This window comes from Momordica charantia (genome assembly GCF_013281855.1).
Source record: "Momordica charantia cultivar OHB3-1 chromosome 5 unlocalized genomic scaffold, Mcharantia_2.0 BLBB01000005.1, whole genome shotgun sequence".
Lineage (NCBI taxonomy): Eukaryota > Viridiplantae > Streptophyta > Magnoliopsida > Cucurbitales > Cucurbitaceae > Momordica > Momordica charantia.
Genome location: NW_028275163.1, coordinates 910714 through 932526, shown reverse-complemented (window position 1 = coordinate 932526; position 21813 = coordinate 910714). Strand labels below are relative to the sequence as shown.

General features: G+C 32.1%; 3 protein-coding genes and 1 non-coding gene across 5 annotated transcripts; 2 read left to right on the top strand and 2 right to left on the bottom strand.

Moving 5' to 3' along the window:
• Positions 1–8537: 8537 nt before the first annotated feature.
• LOC111024583 (Haloacid dehalogenase-like hydrolase (HAD) superfamily protein) lies at positions 8538–11599 on the top strand. The gene is made up of 5 exons (XM_022302298.2): positions 8538–9083; positions 9263–9305; positions 9761–9821; positions 10923–11057; positions 11189–11599. Exons 1-5 carry the CDS (start codon positions 8603–8605, stop codon positions 11351–11353), a joined length of 885 nt encoding a protein of 294 aa, XP_022157990.1. The 5' UTR covers positions 8538–8602; the 3' UTR covers positions 11354–11599.
• A 303-nt stretch (positions 11600–11902) lies between these two features.
• On the bottom strand, positions 11903–11975 carry TRNAK-CUU (transfer RNA lysine (anticodon CUU)). The gene has a single exon. It is a non-coding gene; the product is annotated as a tRNA-Lys (tRNA).
• A 2147-nt stretch (positions 11976–14122) lies between these two features.
• Positions 14123–16767, top strand: LOC111024552 (Major facilitator superfamily protein). Its single transcript, XM_022302259.2, has 2 exons — positions 14123–14803; positions 15134–16767. The coding sequence occupies exons 1-2, from the start codon at positions 14326–14328 to the stop codon at positions 16288–16290; spliced, it is 1635 nt and encodes a 544-aa protein (XP_022157951.1). The 5' UTR covers positions 14123–14325; the 3' UTR covers positions 16291–16767.
• Positions 16768–17745: 978 nt separating this feature from the next.
• On the bottom strand, positions 17746–19109 carry LOC111024574 (uncharacterized). Of its 2 annotated transcripts, none has more exons than XM_022302284.2 (3): positions 18811–19109; positions 18595–18724; positions 17746–18494 (listed from the first exon to the last, which is right to left on the bottom strand). In XM_022302284.2, exons 1-3 carry the CDS (start codon positions 18968–18970, stop codon positions 18005–18007), a joined length of 780 nt encoding a protein of 259 aa, XP_022157976.1. In that variant the 5' UTR covers positions 18971–19109; the 3' UTR covers positions 17746–18004. The 2 variants fall into 2 exon arrangements, with proteins under 2 accessions (XP_022157976.1, XP_022157977.1); XM_022302285.2 differs by having other exon boundaries at positions 18607–18724.
• Between the last annotated feature and the right edge of the window lie 2704 nt (positions 19110–21813).

Below are 21813 nucleotides of genomic sequence, written 5' to 3'. Positions count from 1 at the left end.
ATATGACCTCATATGAATTCTTAAAAAAATGACATCATATGAAATTCTCATATCTAATTTTAGTTTTATTAATATCCTTTTAATCACGTAAATACAAAATATATGTCACTCCGGCATACTACAAATACATCTAATGTAACAAACTAATTATAATACAGTAAGCAAAAATTATAATTTTTTACATTAACAAGAAAGAAAAAAATACAACCGTCTCACAACGTGGAACAATCAGACATAATTGATCATTCGGAGTATTATCGATAGTTCGGTACCCAATGCCAAGCTGACCTATTTTAATATATATCGACTAACCTTCATAAAGGATGAGTCAACCATCAAAAACATATGCAATCGCTTACATGTGACAAAATTTCAAACAATATGTAGTGATTTATGGCTTTGTCAGAAAGCTATCATAACGACACATGAGGCACCATCGAAGCTCACCTTTTACTTTTCAAGTATCAGAAATTATTCTCTCTCTGAGTATAGATCGTATTTGTACCGACTTCATTGTCGAAGTTTTTATGGTTCGCTTGTTCGTTGGTCACAAATAAATTTTGGTCAAAATCTTGATCAACCTAAGGTTTTAAATGTTGATGTCCGATAGAAATATCGATATCTCAATTCCATGGAAATATCGATAAAATACTGATGTTGATGAATATTTCATTATAAAAATGAAAATTTCCTAAATAATATTTAAATTTAACAAATAAATATTTCAACCTTTCTAAATAAACTAAAAATGATTAATATTAATATTATGTTGATATTTTTAATATTAGTCCTTTTTTTTTTTGCAATATTATGAAAATGTCAATTTATCCCTTATGTTTATGTCAAACCCATGAATACATAGAAACATTAGCGGATATTTAATACCATGGATCAAACACACATATAATATATATATGTATATCAGGAAAAGAAATCTGGTATTTTCTATAATTTAAAAGGACGGAACTGACAGATAATAGATCTGAAATTAGTAAATAAATAAGCAGTGGCCATGGTGTGATATTTTTTAAGGTAAAATGTGGAATATTTTATTTTCTTTCATAGGAAATACAACTCCACATTCTAGGTCTTCGATATATATATATATATATATATATATTATTTTTTTTTTGAAGTTAATAAGTAGAACAGAGAAATTCGATTAGAGACACAGATGCCAATAACCACTTAATTAAGCTCGTGTTAATATCTATGGTCATATATTTTATTAATATTTATAATGGAGTTAATAACATAAATTGATGTTTTACCCAAATTCAATTTTGTTTGATTCAATTTTAAGTATGTACCATTAAAGAAAAATGTTATTATTATTGTTTATGTCAAATAACGAGTCACTTAATAATACCTTAGAACCTAAGGTTCTCATTTATTATTAATTATTTCTTATTTTTTAATAGAGAAAAATATAATTGTATTTGATATAAACAAAATTTCAGTTTCAAGTAAATCTTCCTTGAAACTTGAAACAATACGAATCGGTTGATATTTTGGAAAATAGGACTAATTATTGTTTAGTGTTTATTTCATACGGATGTGGCAATACATCTAAGAAATTATTCCATCGAACAGATTCTCCCCTGGATGCAGGAATAGCGACATGGACTAAATGTCCTGTCCAAGCCAAGGAACTTACTCCGAATAGTCCTGACAAATGATGATTGAGACGAGATTCGGCATTTTTAAACCACGAAACGCTCGGTTTCCATTTCGGTTGTAGGTGTAACCAACCCGCTATTAAAGATATGGCAGAAAGAAATAATAGAAAAAGAGCTCCAGTATAAAGATCCCCATTAGTACGTAAACCGATTGTATACCACCACTGATAAACACCAGAATAAGCGATATTCACTGGGCCAAGAGCACCCCCTCGAGTAAAAGCTTCGACGGCCGGTTGACCAAAATGAGGATCCCAAATTGCATGAGCGATAGGTCTTACATATAAAGGGTCCTGTACCCATGCTTCAAAATTGCCTTGCCAACTAATTTGAAATGTAAATTTTTTTTTTAGTTACTAGACTTCTTTAAATTCATTGTCTTTTAGATTTAGATTTTATTTTATTTTTTTCGAAAAGGTTTTATATTTTATTTTGGTCTTTTAAATTTATATACAAGAGCCCAATAGTTAATATCTAAAAAAAGAGTCCAATAATTAAAATACAATAAAAGTTCGTTGTATAAAAAAATGGCAGTTATTTTTAATTAGGTCACAGTAGGGTAGATAAACATTGTTTATACATAAAATATATATTATATATAGTACTTAAAAAACGAAAAATAAAAAACTATTCCACTCTGTCACGTAGAAGTTCGTTGGTACGCTACATTATAAAATACTCCAAATTGATCAATAAGTATCTACAATATTTTATTATTTATTTATTGCAAATTATAGTTTAAATTCTTACCATTACTATAAAAATAGTATACTAATATTATAGTTAATTGTAGCTCGATTCTATTTACTGAAATCTGAAATCATCAAAATTAAATAAACTCCTACTAAAATAAATAAATAATCTCCTTAAGTAAATGATAGAATGAATAAATGGATCTGCTAAACCAGTCTCTTTTTACTAAATGATTTATAGATAATCAATAATAAATACTAAAATGATTAATTTATATAAATTCCTAAAATAAAATAAAAGGTTTGAAAATAAAAACAAACACAGAATTTTAGGTATTAAAATAAGATTCAAATAAATATTTAAAATATAAAAGTTTATACTTAGTTTTTATCTTTATTTTATTTTAGTGCATGAATCTTCAAAATGTATATATTTTAGCATATCGCGTTTAAGAAATAATTAGTTTGATCCCTGCTCTAATTTTGTCATTGATTTTTGTCTCATATCCATATTAGCTAAATCAAGTTAGCTTTACCATGCAGGATCTCGAAAATTTGTTCAGAAGGCTGGAAGAAAAAATGTACTTTATATAGTAAATTTTTGGATTTTTTAGACTTTCTAAAATTCAAAATAAAAATAATATAAAAAATAATGGTCGAATCTTAAAAATGTGATGATTTATAGAGAATAAAAAATTATCGATAGAATAATTTACAACAAAATATGACCTATATGTAATGGCAATGTACAAATTAAAAGTAAAAAATTAAAACTATCAAGCAATAATTACACTAAAGAGACCATATATGCGTATTTATAGTTATAAAATAATTTCTTTCCGGTCAAAAAAATTAGGAGGACAATAAAAATCTTACTTTTAGAAAATTATGGTTTCTAATATATATATTTTTTATTTTTTTAAATTTACATATTTATATATAATATTATTTTTAAATTTAAAAAATTAACAAACATACATATATATAATTAATTAATTTATTTATAAATATTTTTAATTAATTTAAAATAATTATTTGAATAAAATATATTGAATGAGGAGAAAATTTTAACAAAAGAGATGCACATGATAAATCAAACCTTTGAGTTAGTTTGAAGTTCAAGTCGTTAAAGATAAGGATATCATTTACCTCATAACTCGTGGTTTTTACTTTTTGGTTTCATCGAGAAAGTCTCGTACCAATAGAGATATTGTCATTCATTTATATACCATAGATTAATCCATCATTCATTAATTAATGTGAGATTTTGTTTCAAAGTTGATGGGCTCAAACATTCCAAGATCTACTATGGATGCATCATCGAGTCCTATCACAATATCGGTAATAATCAAAATAATTAACTTTTAAAGGGTAAAGTAGATATTTTAAAATTTTATGAACTAAAAAAGGTAATGAATCGGAACCAGACCTATTAAGATTTATTGAAAATAATTGATGAATTATTTGAAGGGACTTCTTAGAGATAGCTCATAGCTGTCAGGGAAGTGTGGATGTGGAGTAAATAATTAATAATATATTGGAATCTTTTGGCGCAAAACAAGAAAATATTTGGAATCTTAAATTTTGAAAGAATCAAATCACCCACGCTCTTATGTCATTAATGCAAAGTCAAAGTCAAACAATGCCGACTTCGAAAAATATTTTAATTGCGAAATTATAATGTTCATGCTCCAACTTTCAAGAGTTAACCTTTGAGGCTATGTTTTGACTTTTGATAATTTTTTTTTTCTAATTTGTAGTTTGATTTTTTTTTTTGTTCTTAGTTTTGTGTGGTCGTTTTTTCTACTGTTCTTTTTTTGGCAGACCTTTTGTTTTTGTTCTGCTTGATCTTAGACGTGAGATTTTATATTTGTTCCTTGAAAATAATAATAAAGTAAAATAAAATAAGAAATTAATTAAATATTCCTTCAAACTTAATAATATAAAATAAATTAAATAAATTCCTTGTACGAAAGCCCATGGTTTTTTCTGTGCAAAATTTTTTCCCTTAATATATATATAATTTTTTTTTTTGGTACAAATCAGTGTACGATAGATCGGGGTTGGATTTTTAAATAAAGATTATATTTTAGGGTATGAACTTCCAATTTTTTTAAAATAATGTTTTGATATTTAATAAAGTTTTAAATATATTATGAAACTACTTGCAACATATGACTCAAAAGATTTGTCCACCATAAATATATAAGAATCAAATAATGTACAAAAAGTAGGTTCATGTTTAGATTTTTGTTAAATGATTTAGAAAAAAAAAATATGCGAAATTTAGAGATTAAATAAAATATTTGAAAGTTTAACTAATAATAAAAAGATGATTTTCCTTAAAAGAAAAAAAAAGACAATGTAAACTTTTTTTCAATATTGTAAATTGAAAAATATTTTAAAATTAGTATTACAAACTCATAATTCTTATTATATGGTTAGACCAAAACATTAATTTTCATGAAAATAATAATAATAATTTCGCGTATTTATGATGCAAATCCATTGGAGAAGAAAATTATGTATATTGGGTGGGAGGCATATCATATGCTATGTCAAAAATTGTAATACTTATCGAAATTATCTTAAATCTCCTAAATATTACATTTTTCCTCTCAAAATTTTCCTAAATATTAGAAAATGTATTACAATTTTTTCCTCTCAAGAATGTCGAATTCTCACACAAAACTCCTACGACAAGAGACAAAAAGTCATGAAATGTGAATATCGGTTTCTAAAGAGTTATTAATTAGATAATTAATCTATTTTATCTTTTTTTTTTTAATATAGTAGAATCAAACTTCTATGAAATGAATCATATATTTTTACTGAAGCTCATTATCTACTGTGCCTATTTTTTAAATTTTAGCTAAATTTAGAAAAAATTCTCTAAGTAATAACCACTTGTTTGGATTCCAATTAAAATTACAAACACTCACTAAACTAATTTTGATTTTTTTTTTAACTTTTTAACCTTTTTTTGTTTTTTTGTTTTAATTTTTTAGGGAAGGGCGTGTGTATGTTAAAAACAAAAGCTAGGAACTACATGTATGGACACTAAAATAGATTGCTTACAACAAAAGAAGCATATTATCTCCATTATTGCTCATCACTTATTTAAAAGTATAATTTCAATTTAATATTTGCATATTATAATACCAATTTACTAAAATATAATAAAGTGTAGTTGATTCTCAAAGTATTTTTAAAGCCATAAATTCAAAGTTTTCAGATGTGTGACGTCAATTATATTACAATAGTAATAAATGGGAGTGGTTGAATAAAACTTCCCAATTTATTTGGCTTATTTTATTCAAATATTTTGATTTGCATAAATATTTAAGAGGCCACAAAATGGTCATGGCCTACCCAATCAAATAAAAAGTCATTAATTAATTTATGAGTTCATATCATTGACTTTATGACCCATAAATTTATTGTCTCGAAAGACAAATTGTAACATTTCTTAAACTCGTTATTACGTCCAAAGTGACATCAATCGACCTTAGCTATTTTTTTAAGGAAAATTTTAATGATATTAATATTACTTTCATTCATTATAAGCTACGTTATTATTATTATTATTTTATGAAAGGCATACTTTTAGTTCACGTATTATAATTGATAGGTACTTAGTTTTTAAGTTTTTAAAAAGTTGCATTTCAATTATCCCTCCGATCATTTTGGTAATCGTCTCTCAAATTTTAAGAAATAGATAATTTTGGTAATAGCCTCTGCTAGACTATATATATATTAATTAATTAATTAACTAATTTATAATATTGAACTGTTATACTGTGTTGATATTTAAAATAAAAAATGAAATATAAGGGACGATCAAAGTGGTTTATTTTCTATAACTTTTAAGGGCTAAACAACTTTTGATACTCAGAGATAAAGTGATTCCTAAAGACTAGGGACTAAAAGCGTAATTTTTTCTCTATTATTTAAAGATTGTGTGAAGTTAGTATTAAAAGATTATTTACGAAGGAAAATTCTAAATATGATTGGAAAAAATGGGTGTCACGAGAGTGCTGTAAAACTTTTCCTCATTTTCTCATTTATCTTGTTTAAAGAAATTGGTTAATATATGATGACAATCATGAAATGGAGAATTTAAATTACCTTGCTATGGGGACCAACCGGTAACTTATCTTCTCTCGCTATGTTGTTTCACGAAATCATGTTACATGTTATAGGTTGATTTACCATGCTTAAGTAGTAAAAAAAAAGTTACTACATTTAAAAGATTAAATTAAAAATTTTAAAATCATAAAGATTTGATTGAAAATTTTATGTCTAATTAGTATTCTTGTGTCTAACAAGTTTGTGTCTTATTAGACATTTCTAAAGTTAAAAAATATATTAGACTCGAAATGGAAAGTTTAGAGATTTATTATACGGACGATAGAACTTTGAAAATTAAGAGGTTAAACTTGTACTTTAACCTTCATTTATTAGTCATAATTCAATTTCCAATGGCCTTGTAAATTGAATGGTACCATAATGTTTAATATCTTTTATTTGTTCTATGTCATATGCTCAGACTAATATCAAACTTATCTATTATGTTTAAATAATTTTTTTTTTCAAGTACAACAAGTAGAGGTGAACATTCAAATTCACAACTTTTTTAGACAGTATTTTGACTAATTGAGCTAAGTTGTTAATGCTTAAATATTTAAGTGTTGTAAGTTTTTATAACAACCTTACTACGCGACCAACCCAAATCAAGCCTTGTTTTCTTTTAATATGTTGCGTTATGGCCCAGTGATAAAACTAGTATGAAGTATGTTTTTATACTTGCACGTCTTTGAATGATGATATTTTTTCGTAAGACAGTAAGATATAATTGCCTTTTTTAGGATAGTTCAAAGATAAACTATATAATTCATTCTCTTGAAGGGGAGGTCCAACTTAGGGTAATTCCTTTATTAGAGAGACAAGTTGATGTAAAGAGATGAATCTATCCGTCACAACATCCATTAGTCACACGATGTGGCAGTTCTCTAATAATTGTTGAATGCAAATTAATAAATCCAACAGTGTAAAATTGTCAGCCACATTTTGACCGTCTTTTCTAATAGTTTCTCTTGCTCAAAAAGTGTCATATATTTATTATATGTTCAGAAAACTAGAGACTTTTGGGTTTGATAGTCTAAAATTAAAAGGAAATAAGGATTTTAACCTGCAAGTGATTAAAGACTTTTCATGATTTGATGACTTGTGGATGACCAAGGTATTGAACAATCGAACGAGATTTTGATTGCTGTTCTTCATCTCGATAATTGTATCTAATCATTTATGTAGTTTGGTTAACACTTGACACAATGAAAAAAATAAAAGAAAAGAAAAACTTATTGGTTCTGTTATTGGCCACAATGATCATTTTATGACCACATGATTGAGGTGAGAAATATCAAACATCATTATTTTTAAATGTATTATTTTCAAATCGGTTCTGTAGTAACTTTATGATTGTGAGTTAAGTTTAACTTAATTAGTTAAAATATGTATTTCTCATTAAAATGTCGTGTGTTTGAATACCCATACTCATATTATTGTAATATCTAATTGACGCACGTAAGTATTCTTTTAATAACTATTTTATGTGATTCTCAACAATGCTAATACGGAGGTGAAGCTAACCTAAACATAGCTTTATTGGTCAAAGCATATATCACTTATCAAAGAGGTGGGATATTAGTTGAATTAATTGTTCGACATCCCTATCTCAAATGTTGTTGAACTAAGAAAATGTGAAGGTGGAGATTTGAACTCTCGATATTTTAGTAGAAAGATACATACCTTAACCAATTGAATTATACTCGTTGATAAATATTTTTTTAATATTAGAATTTTAAACCATGCCCAGAATTTACATTCAATTGGATTTGATTAGACAAAAAAGTTTCTACTTTATTGTTTGTACCATAAATTTTTCTTATAAATAATCGTAAATGTTATTAGATCCCACGTTATTTTTAAATAATGTTTAAAAATGATAACTCGAATATAGCTCAAACATATATTAAAAAATCGTGAGTTCGAATCACATCCATGTTGTCGTAACGAAAAGATAAAAAAAAATAAAAACATTAAAAATGAATTGAAACCCTCGAAAAGTTAAAAGAGAAAAAAATAATAATAAAAAAGGGGCACAGCAGAAGCACAACTGAAAGAGAAGTGTGACCTAATTTTGGAATGTTTTGAACAATTTCTGGAAAAATGGGATTATCATCGGCAATAGCATGGATGAATTTGAGCCCAATATTGAACCCGAAATTCCGGGCACCGGGCCGGGGCCGGAATCGGATCCTTTTCCTTGCTACTGCTTTCGCCACCATTCATCCCACGCTATCTCCTCACCACCCATGTCACCGCCATTACCATTCCCATTACTCACCAGTCCGCTGCTTATTCCCCACTCCCATGGCCAATTTCTCCTCCGCCGTCTCTCCCCGCCGCCGCCTCCGGGGAGTCGTCTTCGACATGGACGGCACCCTCACTGTCCCCGTCATCGATTTCGCCGCTATGTATAAATCCGTGCTTGGCCACGACGAGCATGATCGAATCAGAGCTCAGAACCCATCGGGAATCGATATTTTGCACATTATTCAGAATTGGGCTCCCGATAAGCAGCGCAGGGCGTACGAAGTCATCGCCGATTTCGAGCGCCAGGGACTTGATCGCCTCCGAATTATGCCCGGTCAGTGCCGGCCCTAGCTTCTCCTTCTCCACTTCACTGTGTTCGTTCTTTACTAACGCCTTTTTATCAGCAGCTTAGATAGATGGGAGATTTTACCCCTCCAGATTCCATGTTACTTATAATCTCAGAAGTTAGGTCTTTGGTTATCTCAACCAAATTCTTGATCATTATACGTGCAGGTGCTGCAGAACTTTGTGCCTTTCTTGATTCTAAGAAAATAAGGTAATCGCTTTCTTCTCCCCATGGTTGGTTGCTTGCATTTTGTGATCAGTATGTTTCCGTGATATACTTAAAAGTTGGTAGAATCATATACCCCACCCCCCACCCCACATACACTGATTATTCATTTTAACTTACCAGAAAAATATATATATATAAAAGGAAAAAGGATGCTAGGAGAAGAGGAAAAGAAGGAAGATAAGGGTCCAACATGGTGATTCTTTTAAATTTATTTGGTATTCGTCTCACGAGATGCTTGTGAATTTATAAAAGATGTTAAAAGCGAAATTTTGCAATTCACTGCATTTCGAGTAAACGGACTTAGTGATAACTTTGTGTCCACTTGCACAAGGCTAGGAACATTTGTTGTGCAAATGTATGTGGTGTTACATTTTATTTCTTTCTCCCTTTTTTTGATTTGTAATGCCAATGTGTTTTATCATTTGCTAACATTTTAGGACGGGACTAATCACTCGCAATATAAAGGAAGCTGTTGATCTTTTTCATCAGCGTTTTGGTGTAAGTTTATTGAATTTTCTTATAAGACTCTCTGTCAGAATTATAATTATAGTTATCTGTGATCTTTTGGAATTGGAGCAACTTGAGCTATTAGGAAGTCGCCGGTTCACAGATAGTGAGACCTACAAATATGTAGATCAAAATTCAATTGATTTCCCAACATAGTGTTCCATTATTATAGAACGAGGGATTTGGAGCAAGAGGTTTCTCTTCCTAATCACAACCACAGTAATTAATTTACTTTCGAATAACTATAATAGTGCTTTCATCCTGATTTGGGCAGTTGGGACTTAATTTCATCTGTTGTGTTCAGGCCTCAGGGATCCAACACTCTTGTCACCTACTTAGGACATTAAAACATGGAAAATCCTAGAGTCCCTTAGAAGATTTCTCTGTTGATGATTCTCCCTTCAAGCATTATTTGCGTAAAATGGCTGGCGGCTCTGCATGTCTTGGACTAGCAACTTCTCAATTGCTAGCCCACACTGCTATGGCCTTAGAAATCAAGGTCTTTCTACTGACAGAAAAAGTTTCCCTTTTATTCATGTTCTCTCTCTCTCAAAAACTCTGCAAATCAAGAGCTCCCAAATTTAATGCATGAGTATTTAAAGTGGAGACTCAAAACCACCTTCTTTTTCACTGTCAATTGGCTTCTCGAATTTGGAAGTATATCTTCCCAGAGTGTGGATGGTTTGCTCCTGGCGAACGGCTCTCTTTTCTTCCTCCTTGAAGGTCATGCATTCAAAAAGCAAGCTAAAATCCTCTGGTTCAGTTTTACTAGATCTTTTCTTTGGACTTATGGAACGAAAGGAACAAAATAATCTTCACTTTGATGGGAAAATCACTTTTTTGTGGGATCAAATCACTATTGTGGATATGTCTTGGTGTAAACACAACCACCCTTTTTGTAATTATAGTACCACTTCTCATTGTACGAATTGAAAAATCTTTTCCTCTTAACTTCCTTGGTTAGGGTCGAGGCTTCCCTCCCCCATTTATGTTATCCTCAGTTCATTTTCTGATGAAATTGCTTGCACTAAAAAAGTTTGAAATCCTTGTCCTGATGTTGTCCTTGGTAGTAATTACTAGCTTCTGCTGCAGCGGACATTTTATCCAGCACTAAGCAGAGAATTTGGTTCCTATAAACCAAATCCGGCCCCTCTTCTACATATCTGCTCTTCTTGGGATGTCTTGCCTAATGAAGTCATTATGGTCGGCGATAGCCTCAGAGATGATGTGAGTGTATTTGATCAGTTAATTAGGTTTTCAACTGATATTACTTCTCTAGTTCTTTCTCTCATACTACCGTAGGATATGTAGTTTGCTCTTATATGTGAAAAATTGGCTTCCTTATTCACTTATGGCAGGTGGGATGTGGCAAGCAAGCAGGAGCTTTCACATGTTTGCTTGACGAAACAGGAAGGTACAACCCAGCGGATTATGCCAACCTGGATCTCGAACCAGATTTTAAAGTATCATCGCTCGATGAAGTTCGTCATCTCTTGGATGCAGAATTCGATCTGGCGCCATGATCCCATCTCTGCCGATGGCCTCGATTGATTGGGAATTTTACTTGGGAAGTTGAGTCATTTATTGGGACTGGAAGGGAACCAGAGATTTTGGTTCCTGTGATTTAAAACATTTAGAATGGTGTGTTGAACAAAGTGGTGGTACTGGTAGTGAAGTGAATGTTGTATTTTGCCAATCATTTGTGGCTTTTGGTTGTTGTGATTCAGTACTGTTCATATAAGATCACATCAAACAAGGCTGTTGTATTAGTATGAGCTATACTTTGGTTAGCTTCTTTCAATAGACTTCATTGAAAATTTGAAAAATTTTAATATGTTTGAGGTTAAAATTAAGAATTTAAAAACATAAAAAAAATCAAATTGGAAATTACTTAAAAGTTGTGGACTATTTTGTTTATTTGAATTAAAATAAAAATATAATATGAATATTTTAACTAAATAAAATTAATATGTTGCTGTTAAAATTAAGAATTTTAAAAGATAAAAAAGATCAAATTGACTCAAAAGTTATCAACTATTTTATGTGGTTGAATTAAATTAAAATTTGAAAATCGCCCACCGTGGGGTTCGAACCCACGACCACAAGGTTAAGAGCCTTGCGCTCTACCAACTGAGCTAGACGGGCTTGTTGAAATAGTTTGCGGCCCTGTTGATATGTAGATGTATAATTAATAGATATTAATTTTCCTATCATTTTAAATATTGGCTTCACTGGAGATAAACATGAATAGTACATAAAACATTAGTTTATTCTATTGAAATGGCTGGTTGTGCATTAACTACAACATTAGTTCGTCATTTGGTTTATGAACGTGTATGTCCCTTTTTCATATAAATTAATTATGTTCAGATGTCTACTTGTATCTATCATCTAATTGTCACGTTGCCAGCATATTAGCATAATTCAATTAAGACTTTTTTTCTTTTTGAAAACAGTTAAGACATTTTGGTGAATGACTCCTCTATCTCTTAAAGCTTCCATGCGATATGTAGCTATTTATTGATCCCTTTGTTTTTAGTGTTTTTTTTTCTTTTTACTATAGTCCTTTCACGTCTTCAAGATGTTAATTTTTATTCATTTTATCTGTTAATAACTCATAATATCTCTCATTTGCTCTTTTTTCTTAGAGGTATGAAGTTTAATCCTCATCCACATTCTGTGGAGGGATATCAGAGCTAAATATAAATATTTTTTTTTTAATTTCCACGAAATAAGATAGCATGGAATCATGTACTAAATTTATAATTCAAACAAAAAAAAATTAGTTTTATACTTTTTGTTTATTTATTTTAATTTCGTTGACCAATTAAACGGTGCGGATTAAACCTGCCATTTAATTTTGAGTTTAAAGCGAGAGGGCGCCACGTCATTAGTCAGCGAAAGCCAAATCTATCGAAATTCCCACGCGCAGAGCTCGCGAGTTGAGGCTCTCGTCGATTGTGAGCCGTACGTGACATACACTGGCGCGTGCTCGTCATCTCAAAGTGGGTGAAAAGACAAACAGGTCCCTTTCACGCCGTTTCTCTTTCTTCCCATAAAATCGAGTTCTCGTGAGACGGACGGCCAAACGGATCCTTGTGGGCCCCGCCTTCGCCTTTGCTCTACACCCTTCTCATCAACTCACCAGCCTTCCTATTAATTTTAATTTTTTTTTTTTTTTTTTTTTATGAGGATTCCTATTAACGTTAATATAATTAATATTTAATAGTGTTTGTTACTACTTACCATCTATATAACTTATTATTGTCTATCCAAACATAGAGATACTTATTATCAGATAGCATCGTTTGCGAAATTAATAATAAAAATTTTATTAGATACAAAATTAAAAGTTCAAAAACTTATCGTGTGTATATATATTTTAATTTTAGAATTAAAATTATATTCAAGTTAAGATATTAAAAGCTAGAGGATAAATAAAGAAAAAGTGCCAAAGATAAAGAAGTTAAAATAGAATTGATTAAATTTAGGATCTAAATTTTAGACATAAAATAAAAGAAACACAAAAATTCATAGAATAGATAATTTGTATACATTTGTTCAAGAAATAAATAGTTTTTATACATGTAGCCGTTTAAAATATAATTATAAGTCCTAGAATACCTAGAACTACAAATAATTATTTAGTACAAGATATCGGGATTTTTTATTTTTATTTTTATCTAATACAACATACTAGGAGTTTTGTTTAATTAAATATTATTGGTACTAGTTGAATATTCCTCCTACATTCTCTCTTTACAATATTGTATAATTTATAATATAGTTCTTTTTAGTTCAACAAATGCTTGGTGGAAGATCCAACCACGATATCTAGGATGGTATTAAATGTCCGTATCCAACTAAACTTGATTGACATAGTATACTGTCTTATACATTTTTAGATTAAAAAGAAATGAATTTATAGCATGAAATAGTATATTTATAAAAAAAAATTATTTAATTTTAAAGGAGTTTGATCTTCCAACCTAAAAGAGGAGTAGGTACCAATGTACTATGCTCGTGTTGGCACATAACTTTTATCTATTGAACTATTTTGAAAGTGATTAATTAAACATTAATTACAGTAGAATTTTTATTAATACAATATATAGGGACGGAGGATTCGAACGGTAACCTCTCGATTAAAGATACATGACCTCTGATTAAAAAATTAGAAATTTGAATCTGTGTGTCTGGGAAAAAAAAAAATCAATTTGGTAAGGAAGGAGCATTGGAAATTAGGGCGCGTGGCGAGTGGACCCTTGGAAATCTTGGAGCAGAAGCGAGGACAAAATGGAGGAGTCCAGCGCTTCCAGGTGCCACCCTTACAAACATGGCATCACCCCCAAACCTCTGCTCTCCACTCTTCTCTTTTTCTTCACTTCCAACTTCCAATTTCTAATATTTAATTCCGCCATCATCTCATTCTAAAAGAATCCCCTTTTCTCTCTCCCTCAGAGCCCGGAAGATTTCCACTTTCCAAGCCAAACCCATGATTTGCTCACTAATCGCCCCTGGTAATCCCTTTCCCTCTCTCAAACCCATCTTCGCCAGACCCCCACCAAAGCCCATCCTCTGTTTGCACCATCGAAACCCCAATTCCATCCAAACCCCATCAAAACCCATCGGCATTTTCACCAACACGCTTCTGCAGAACAACCCAGCTCGTGGTTTGTACAGAGAAGGCGAGAAGAGAGAGGGAAATGGCAGAAGAAGAGGGTCTTCTCTTGTGGGTAGCCACCGAATGTTGCTCCTCTGCGGCCTTGGGTATTGGGTTCAGGGTTTTAGGTGCTTCCCATGGCTGGCCCTCAACTTCCACATGGCCCATTACCTTAATCTCCATCCCTCTACTCTGCAGCTGGTGCAGAACTCTGGGAACCTTCCCATGGTCGCCAAACCCTTGTATGGAATACTCTCTGATGCTCTGTATATTGGTGGCGCTCGTAGAGTGCCTTATGTTTCCATTGGAGGTATGCTGAGTTTCTCTTTCATTTGGTTTGGTTATTCTTGAATTCCACTCTGCGTTGAGTGTAATCAAAATAATGTGCCTATTACTTCCAAAGTAAATATAGACATGAGATGATTGATGATGATGTTTCTTGATTCTTATTCCTAATAACAACTCTGAAGCATTCTTAGCTTCAACTTTGAAGTTCTTCTGCGGCCTTCCAATAGGAATTTTAAGCATCTTAGTGTTATGTTTACGTGCAAACAGGATTGCAATTCAGACCCAAGATTCATTTTAGAGAATGTGAATGTGCCTGCTAATTGATCAAAGCCTAACTGAGAACTTTTTTCAGTACTCTTGCAGGTCCTATCTTGGGGATCTCTGGCATTGATCCCTGTGGCAGGTGAAGCCCTTCCTGCCTTAATGGCGTGTGTTCTTCTAAGTAATCTTGGAGCATCCATAACGGAAGTTGCAAAGGATGCACTTGTTGCAGAATATGGCCAAACACACAAAATTTGTGGCCTTCAATCTTATACATTTATGGGTTTAGCTGTTGGTGGAATCTTAGGCAACTTCATTGGTGGATATAACCTACTGAGTTCACCACCTAGAAAAATGTTTCTTTTGTTTTCTATTCTGCTTTCCCTCCAACTTTCAATTTCATCTGCTACAAGAGAGGAATCTCTTGGTTTGCTCCAACTTTCAGAACCTGATGTTCATGGGAAATCAATCATGGAGAATGTCAGAAATCAGATAAATGACCTTGTAACTGCTGTTAGTGATCAAAGTGTATTTCTCCCGCTGACTTGGATTGTAGCTTCCATTGCCATGGTCCCTGTTCTATCAGGCTCCATCTTTTGCTACCAAACACAATGCCTTCATCTTGATCCTTCGATCATCGGGATGTCTCGAGTGGTTAGCCAATTGGTGCTTCTTTCGGTCACCGTACTTTACGACCGCCATTGGAAAAGAGTATCCATGAAAAAGCTAATTGGCATGGTGCAGATTTTGTACGCTTCTTCCTTACTTTTTGACTTGGTTTTGGTGAAACAGATCAACCTTAAGCTGGGCATTTCCAATGAGATGTTTGCTCTCTGCTTTTCGGGTTTGGCTGAAACCATTGCACAGTTTAAGCTATTACCATTTTCTGTAATCTTTGCAAACCTAAGTCCAAAGGGTTGTGAAGGGTCTCTCATTTCGTTTTTTGCATCAGCTGTATGCTTGTCTTCCATAGTAAGCGGTTTTTTCGGTATCGGGTTGGCTTCTTTGATTGGAATAAGATCAGGTAACTACTCAAGCTTGCCTGTGGGGATTCTGATACAGTTCATTGCAGCTTTATTGCCATTGATCTGGATCCATTTTGTACCCACGACATCGCCCGTTGTCGAAAGAGAAAAGAAGAGAGTAATGAGTAGAAGATCTAGAAAAAATAGAAGGGTCGGCCGAGTCATGTATAGTGGTTCTGTATATGTCTATCGACGCGAGAGGGAATCCGAGATGCAGGTGTGAAAGATCTAGTTTCTTCTGCATCTTATCTTGTGAACAGAGAATAGAAAGAAGGAAATGTATGACTCTTCAGATTCTACAGTTCAACTTCATTCCCTTAGTTGTAAATGAATCAAATCTTTACTCCAAATGGTTCAAACACATATGAAAGACTAGCCTTATGATGCATCAGCTTTCTTTGGTATGGTGAACAAGATGAGTCTCGGGTTCCTCCCGTTCGTCGCTTTTCGACCTGTATCGGGTTTTATGGGGTTGTGGAGGAAGGGCAAATTTCTGTGTTTAAGTTTGTTTGGCAAGAAGAATCTGATGAGTGTGTGATGTGACCACCTTCCTAATGCAAAGAAAAGCATGAGCAGGATTATAATATTGATGTGCAATTGAAACAAAGGAGTTGTCCAGTTGCCTCTTCTAATCTATGTATATTTACATCACTAATATAAGTCAAAATGATATTCAATCTCCTAAGGTTTTAGCTTCAAATCTAGATCCAATCTCTTAGTCTGGACTGCAATATTCTTAAAGAAAAAACAAGAAAACAACCAAATGACTCGATACCTAAGAGGAAAAGGCTCATTTAACCCATGGAAATATTTATGTGTTATTTTAAATATTTATTCAGAATATTTATTTTTATAAATTTTATAAAAATTTCATCATACATCCATCTATATTTTTACAAAATTGAGACCTTGAAAACCTTGCATAGGTATTAAATATAGGTAAAAACAAAAATAATTCAAAGAATTTTTTTATGACAAAAAAAAAAGTAAAAAATGCTGGTTCTTAAAATATATATTTTGTTGTGATGATGATGTAACAATGTATTATTGTTGAATTGGACTATAATTCATATTTGATATTTATGCATCCATTATTACACTTTTAATGGAAGGATGGATGTTTGAGTACATATACCTTTCCAAAGATATTGAGAATATAACTTAACATTAAAATAATAATAATAATATCTATTGAAGCATGCTTGTTATCAAGATTACATTTTTAAGGTTAAAATACTTTCAACTTTAAAGGATATATTATAAATAAAGGTGATTTTGGAAATCCCCTACATCGCATTTGAAATCATTGGATTTAAGAACTTCTTGTTCTTATCTTCATATGGGATGTCTTTTAGTATTAATTTTTTAAATTTTTTTATATTCAAACAAATACTATTCTCTTACAAGTTTTCTTTTTCTTTTTTATATTTTCTTATATATTATAGATTTCATTAAAATCTTACTTAGATCACAAATTAGATGGGTGTCGAAATCGGATCCAAATTTATTTGCCTGCATCATCTATACAATAGATTACATAATTTAGATTCTTCCCCCTTTAAATTTTATAAATTAAGAGTTATTAACCAAATATTTTCCAAGTACATAAATAAGATATCCACTTTTAACTCAAAGAAAACAAGATATCTGAAGTTTACAACATCCAGATATACACAACTAATCAATAATCATATTATTATTTCTTGTGTTGTAATTGAAGGCTACAGATTCAAGCATTAAAAACTTGATCATCCAAAAACACAACAGTCAATAATGATGACTCGACTTGTTCGATAAAGAACATCAACTTTTCAAACTTCCATCATTCTCCATTTCATTATTGAACTCCAAAGCCATGGTTTTCAAAGCTCTGGCTCAAAATCCTCTTCTTGTAAAATTCAAAACCAACTCAGAAGAAGAAAACAAAAGAAAAAGTTCTACCAAAAGGGAGCAACCAGATTGCTCATGCTCACTCTTGTTCCACGAGCTTGGCCATTGCCATAGACATCTTCCAAGCTCCACAGCCCATCCCAGAGGAAGCCATCACTCAACACCTCTGGCAGCAGAAATCCATGGCTGTTGAGCTCTGAGACCAGGCTCTCTTCATACTGATCACTTGCTTGGGAGTGGAAATTCGTGAGTTCTGGCTTCATTATCTCTGCCTCTGAGGCAGAGGATGAAGTTGATGCTTCTTTGTTGTTGTCATGTTCTTCCAACACAGCCTTGAATTTGCTCGTTTCCAGTGCATTAAACTGCTGCTGCTGCTGCAGTTGTTGCTGATGAAATTGCTGCCTTCTGAGCAGCCGACTTTTGGCCTTTCCATTGACATCACAAGGGTCTTTTGCCTTTTTCTTGAAATGGGTCCTCCAGTAGTTCTTTATTTCGTTGTCCGTTCGCCCCGGCAGGCTTCGAGCAATCGTCGACCACCTGAGTCGAGCCGGGCCGGGAACTCCATAATTAATAAACATAACAACTCCATAAAGAAGAAGGAAAGAGAAGGCAATTGCCCCATTCAAGTGTTAGTTACCTGTTGCCCCACCTAGCATGAAGCTGAAGAATTATAGTCTCTTCATGTGGGGTTATTTGGCCTCTCTTCAAATCAGGCCTCAGATAATTCACCCATCTCAGTCTGCAACTCTTCCCATTTCTCTTCAAACCTGCACAAAGAGGCCATAAAATCAACCAAATTAATGCTCTATCTTTTCACTCATTTCATTTGCAATGGAAAAGTGAAAAAACAAACCTGCAAGCCTAGCCACAGAGTTCCATCTTCCTTCACCATATATTCTGACATATTCTGTGAGCAATTTGTCTTCCTCAGCAGTCCATGGCCCTTTCCTCCAAACTTCATCTTCCATCACACCCCAACCCCAGTGGCCTACCATTGTTCCCAAGTTGAACATCAAAAGAAACAAAAAAACAACTGCTTTTCTTCTTTCTTCTTTCTTCTTTCTTCTTCTTCTTCTTCTTCTTCTCTCCTGTGATGCTTTTATGTACTATTTTTGTCTCCCTAATTCTATGGTTATGGCATCTTGGGCTTCAGTGTTTGCTCCTTATTTATACCTGTATTCTCTTTCATGGGTCATTTTCAAATCATCTCTATCCTTTTGGAGTGTGGAAATTACCAAAATACACGCTCACAGCCACGGCCTCAAGTACCCAGATACTCTGCTTTTTGTAAACTATAAATTTTGTCCCTGTAGTCTTTAAACCATACCCATCATTTCTAAACTATCTTTTTTATCACTCAAAAGCATCACTTATTTTTTTAAAAGAAATTATGGACAATGAGAGGAATAGTTGATCATAATTCTTTTGGCTTATCATGTTTGATCGGATCCCATTTTTAGATCCGATGCTCGTTTAAACTTTTGGACTATGATACCATATTGATATTCATGAAATTTTATTTCAAAACCAATTAACAATGCAAGAAGTAACTCATATCTATTATAAACTTTTGTTTGGTCCTTTCTCCTTAGAATAATACAATCTCAAATAAAAAACATAAAATGTGCCAATATGACAATGATAAAAATGATTAACAAGACTTCACTAAACTGGAGGATCAATTTGAAATTAACTGAAATTATACCACTAAACCTTTTTTTTGATATTCTGCTGTGATGAACTTTGGATTCTCGACTATGATGTGTCAACAACAACATAACTTTTAAGTAAATTTGCTATTTTTTTTTCATTTTCTTTTGTGTCATTAACCATGGTGGCCAGATTCAATGCAGCAAGAAGCGAACAGCTGCCAAGACATCAGGTGACATGTTTCAATGGATAAAAATGTTCTTTTGATGCTAAAGTGAGAGCTATAAAAGAGGAAAAAGAAAAAGAAAGAGGAGAAAGAAATAGGAAGGAAATTTCATCTGAAATGGCCAATGGGAGCTCACCATCTGTTTCCTTGGGGTTACTTGGTTTAAAGAGATTGGTTTTTTGATTATATTACATTACATTAGTTGGATTCCAAACTGGGGCATTATTATAATGTAAAATGTGTTTGATTTGTTTTCAAACGTCACTGGGAGAGACAGGTGTTGTTTTGTGGTTCAAGTTTGGGAAAAGATAGTGGTTTGCTTTGAAGATTGCAGATGGATCCAAATCTGATATCTTCACCTTCAGACCCCAAAAACTCTCACAATAAAGCAAACTAATGAAACTTTTGTTTTGAAGCTGCAAAATGAAATCAAAATGAGATCCCAAATGATTTTCTTTTTGTTTTGTTGTCATTTTTGAGGTGAAAGTGGCTGGAGAAACTGATCACTAGAGTGCTGTGGAGTCACAAAATATGTTCTTTTAGACCAAAGATTTTAGCTAATATGAAATGAGGCCGGGTTGTTAGAGATTCATAACGAAATAATGATTAACTTAGTCAAGCTCTCGACTTGGAATTTACAATTAGAAGATCCACTTTCGAAAATATTATAAGTGTCAAACATCCTTACAGACCCACACAAGTTCTTTCCTGATGATTTGCCCTTACATATTTCACAAGAAAATTCCTTGAGAGGTCACACAAGCACAAGCCTAAGGTTGTTTTAAGTTAAATACACCTAACTTTTGGAGTTCTTATGATTGAGCTCCATTTTAGTATAGATAGTTACTATATCAATTATGTTAAATTTTTCTTAACCGTTTTTTTAACCATGTTTGCATGATCTCAACATCCCTCTTTTATTCGTATGTGGTGTTAGTTCATTCAGGTAACATTTTTCATTACGACTACTAGGGCGTGTCACATATATTCACTAAAATCAGAATTGTTTAAACCGACCATTATCCTTGAAATTCTCTCTAACCAACAATACTAATCCACTAAGCCACAAAGCCTTCGAACTCCCCCAACTTACATAAGCTCTTCCACTGCTAATTAACTACCAACTATGAAATTAACCACCCAGCATAATTCTTAAAATGTGAAAACACTAGCAATGAAACTAACCCATGTTTGTACTCATTCTTAATAAATGTCTCGTGTTTTGTCTCGTGGCGAGGGAATTGGAAGTGAATTTTTTGACATAAACAAAGTTGATAGACTTCTAGAATCCCTCCCTCTCTATCTCTCTAAAAAAACCCCAAAAGAGTTGATAGCTGAGGAATAATTGAAAAGAAATCATTAAGTGCCCTTTTGCACTTGTTTAAACTCAAAAGGAATATGATTCACAATCACATAGATGAGTAGATTCCTTTCTTTTTCTTTGTTTATTGAAAACACTTGATGGGTTAGTAGGATTCTTATAAGAAAAGAAAAAAAAATCCTATTAATTTCAAAGTTGGAGCATGGATGATATGACAAATGTGGGATCTTTACCTTTATTGTATTTAATTAACTACAATTTCTTGTACCCATCCACTATAAAATTATTAACACTCATTTAAAAAAATTTTAAGTTTGTTTAAGTTTACATGTAATCTCAATCGTACAAAGTATATCTTTTTGTAGATTTTTTTCAATAAATAAATTGTGCATATTTATCTTTTATGTAGAGAATTGATATGGAGAGATATGCAAATATATCTTAGTCTTGTTAGAAAATACTAAATTTAAAATTATTATTCTTTTAAAATATTACTTGGGAGAAAGAGTGGCAGATTGAAACCATAGCGCTTTAAAAGAAGTAGAGATTTATTAATCCTCGATTCATATAACATTTTTTTTTTCTTTGAAGAAACTTATTTGATATTTTTCTAAGCATTTCATCTCCAGGATGAAAATGGTTATAATTACTTGAAATCT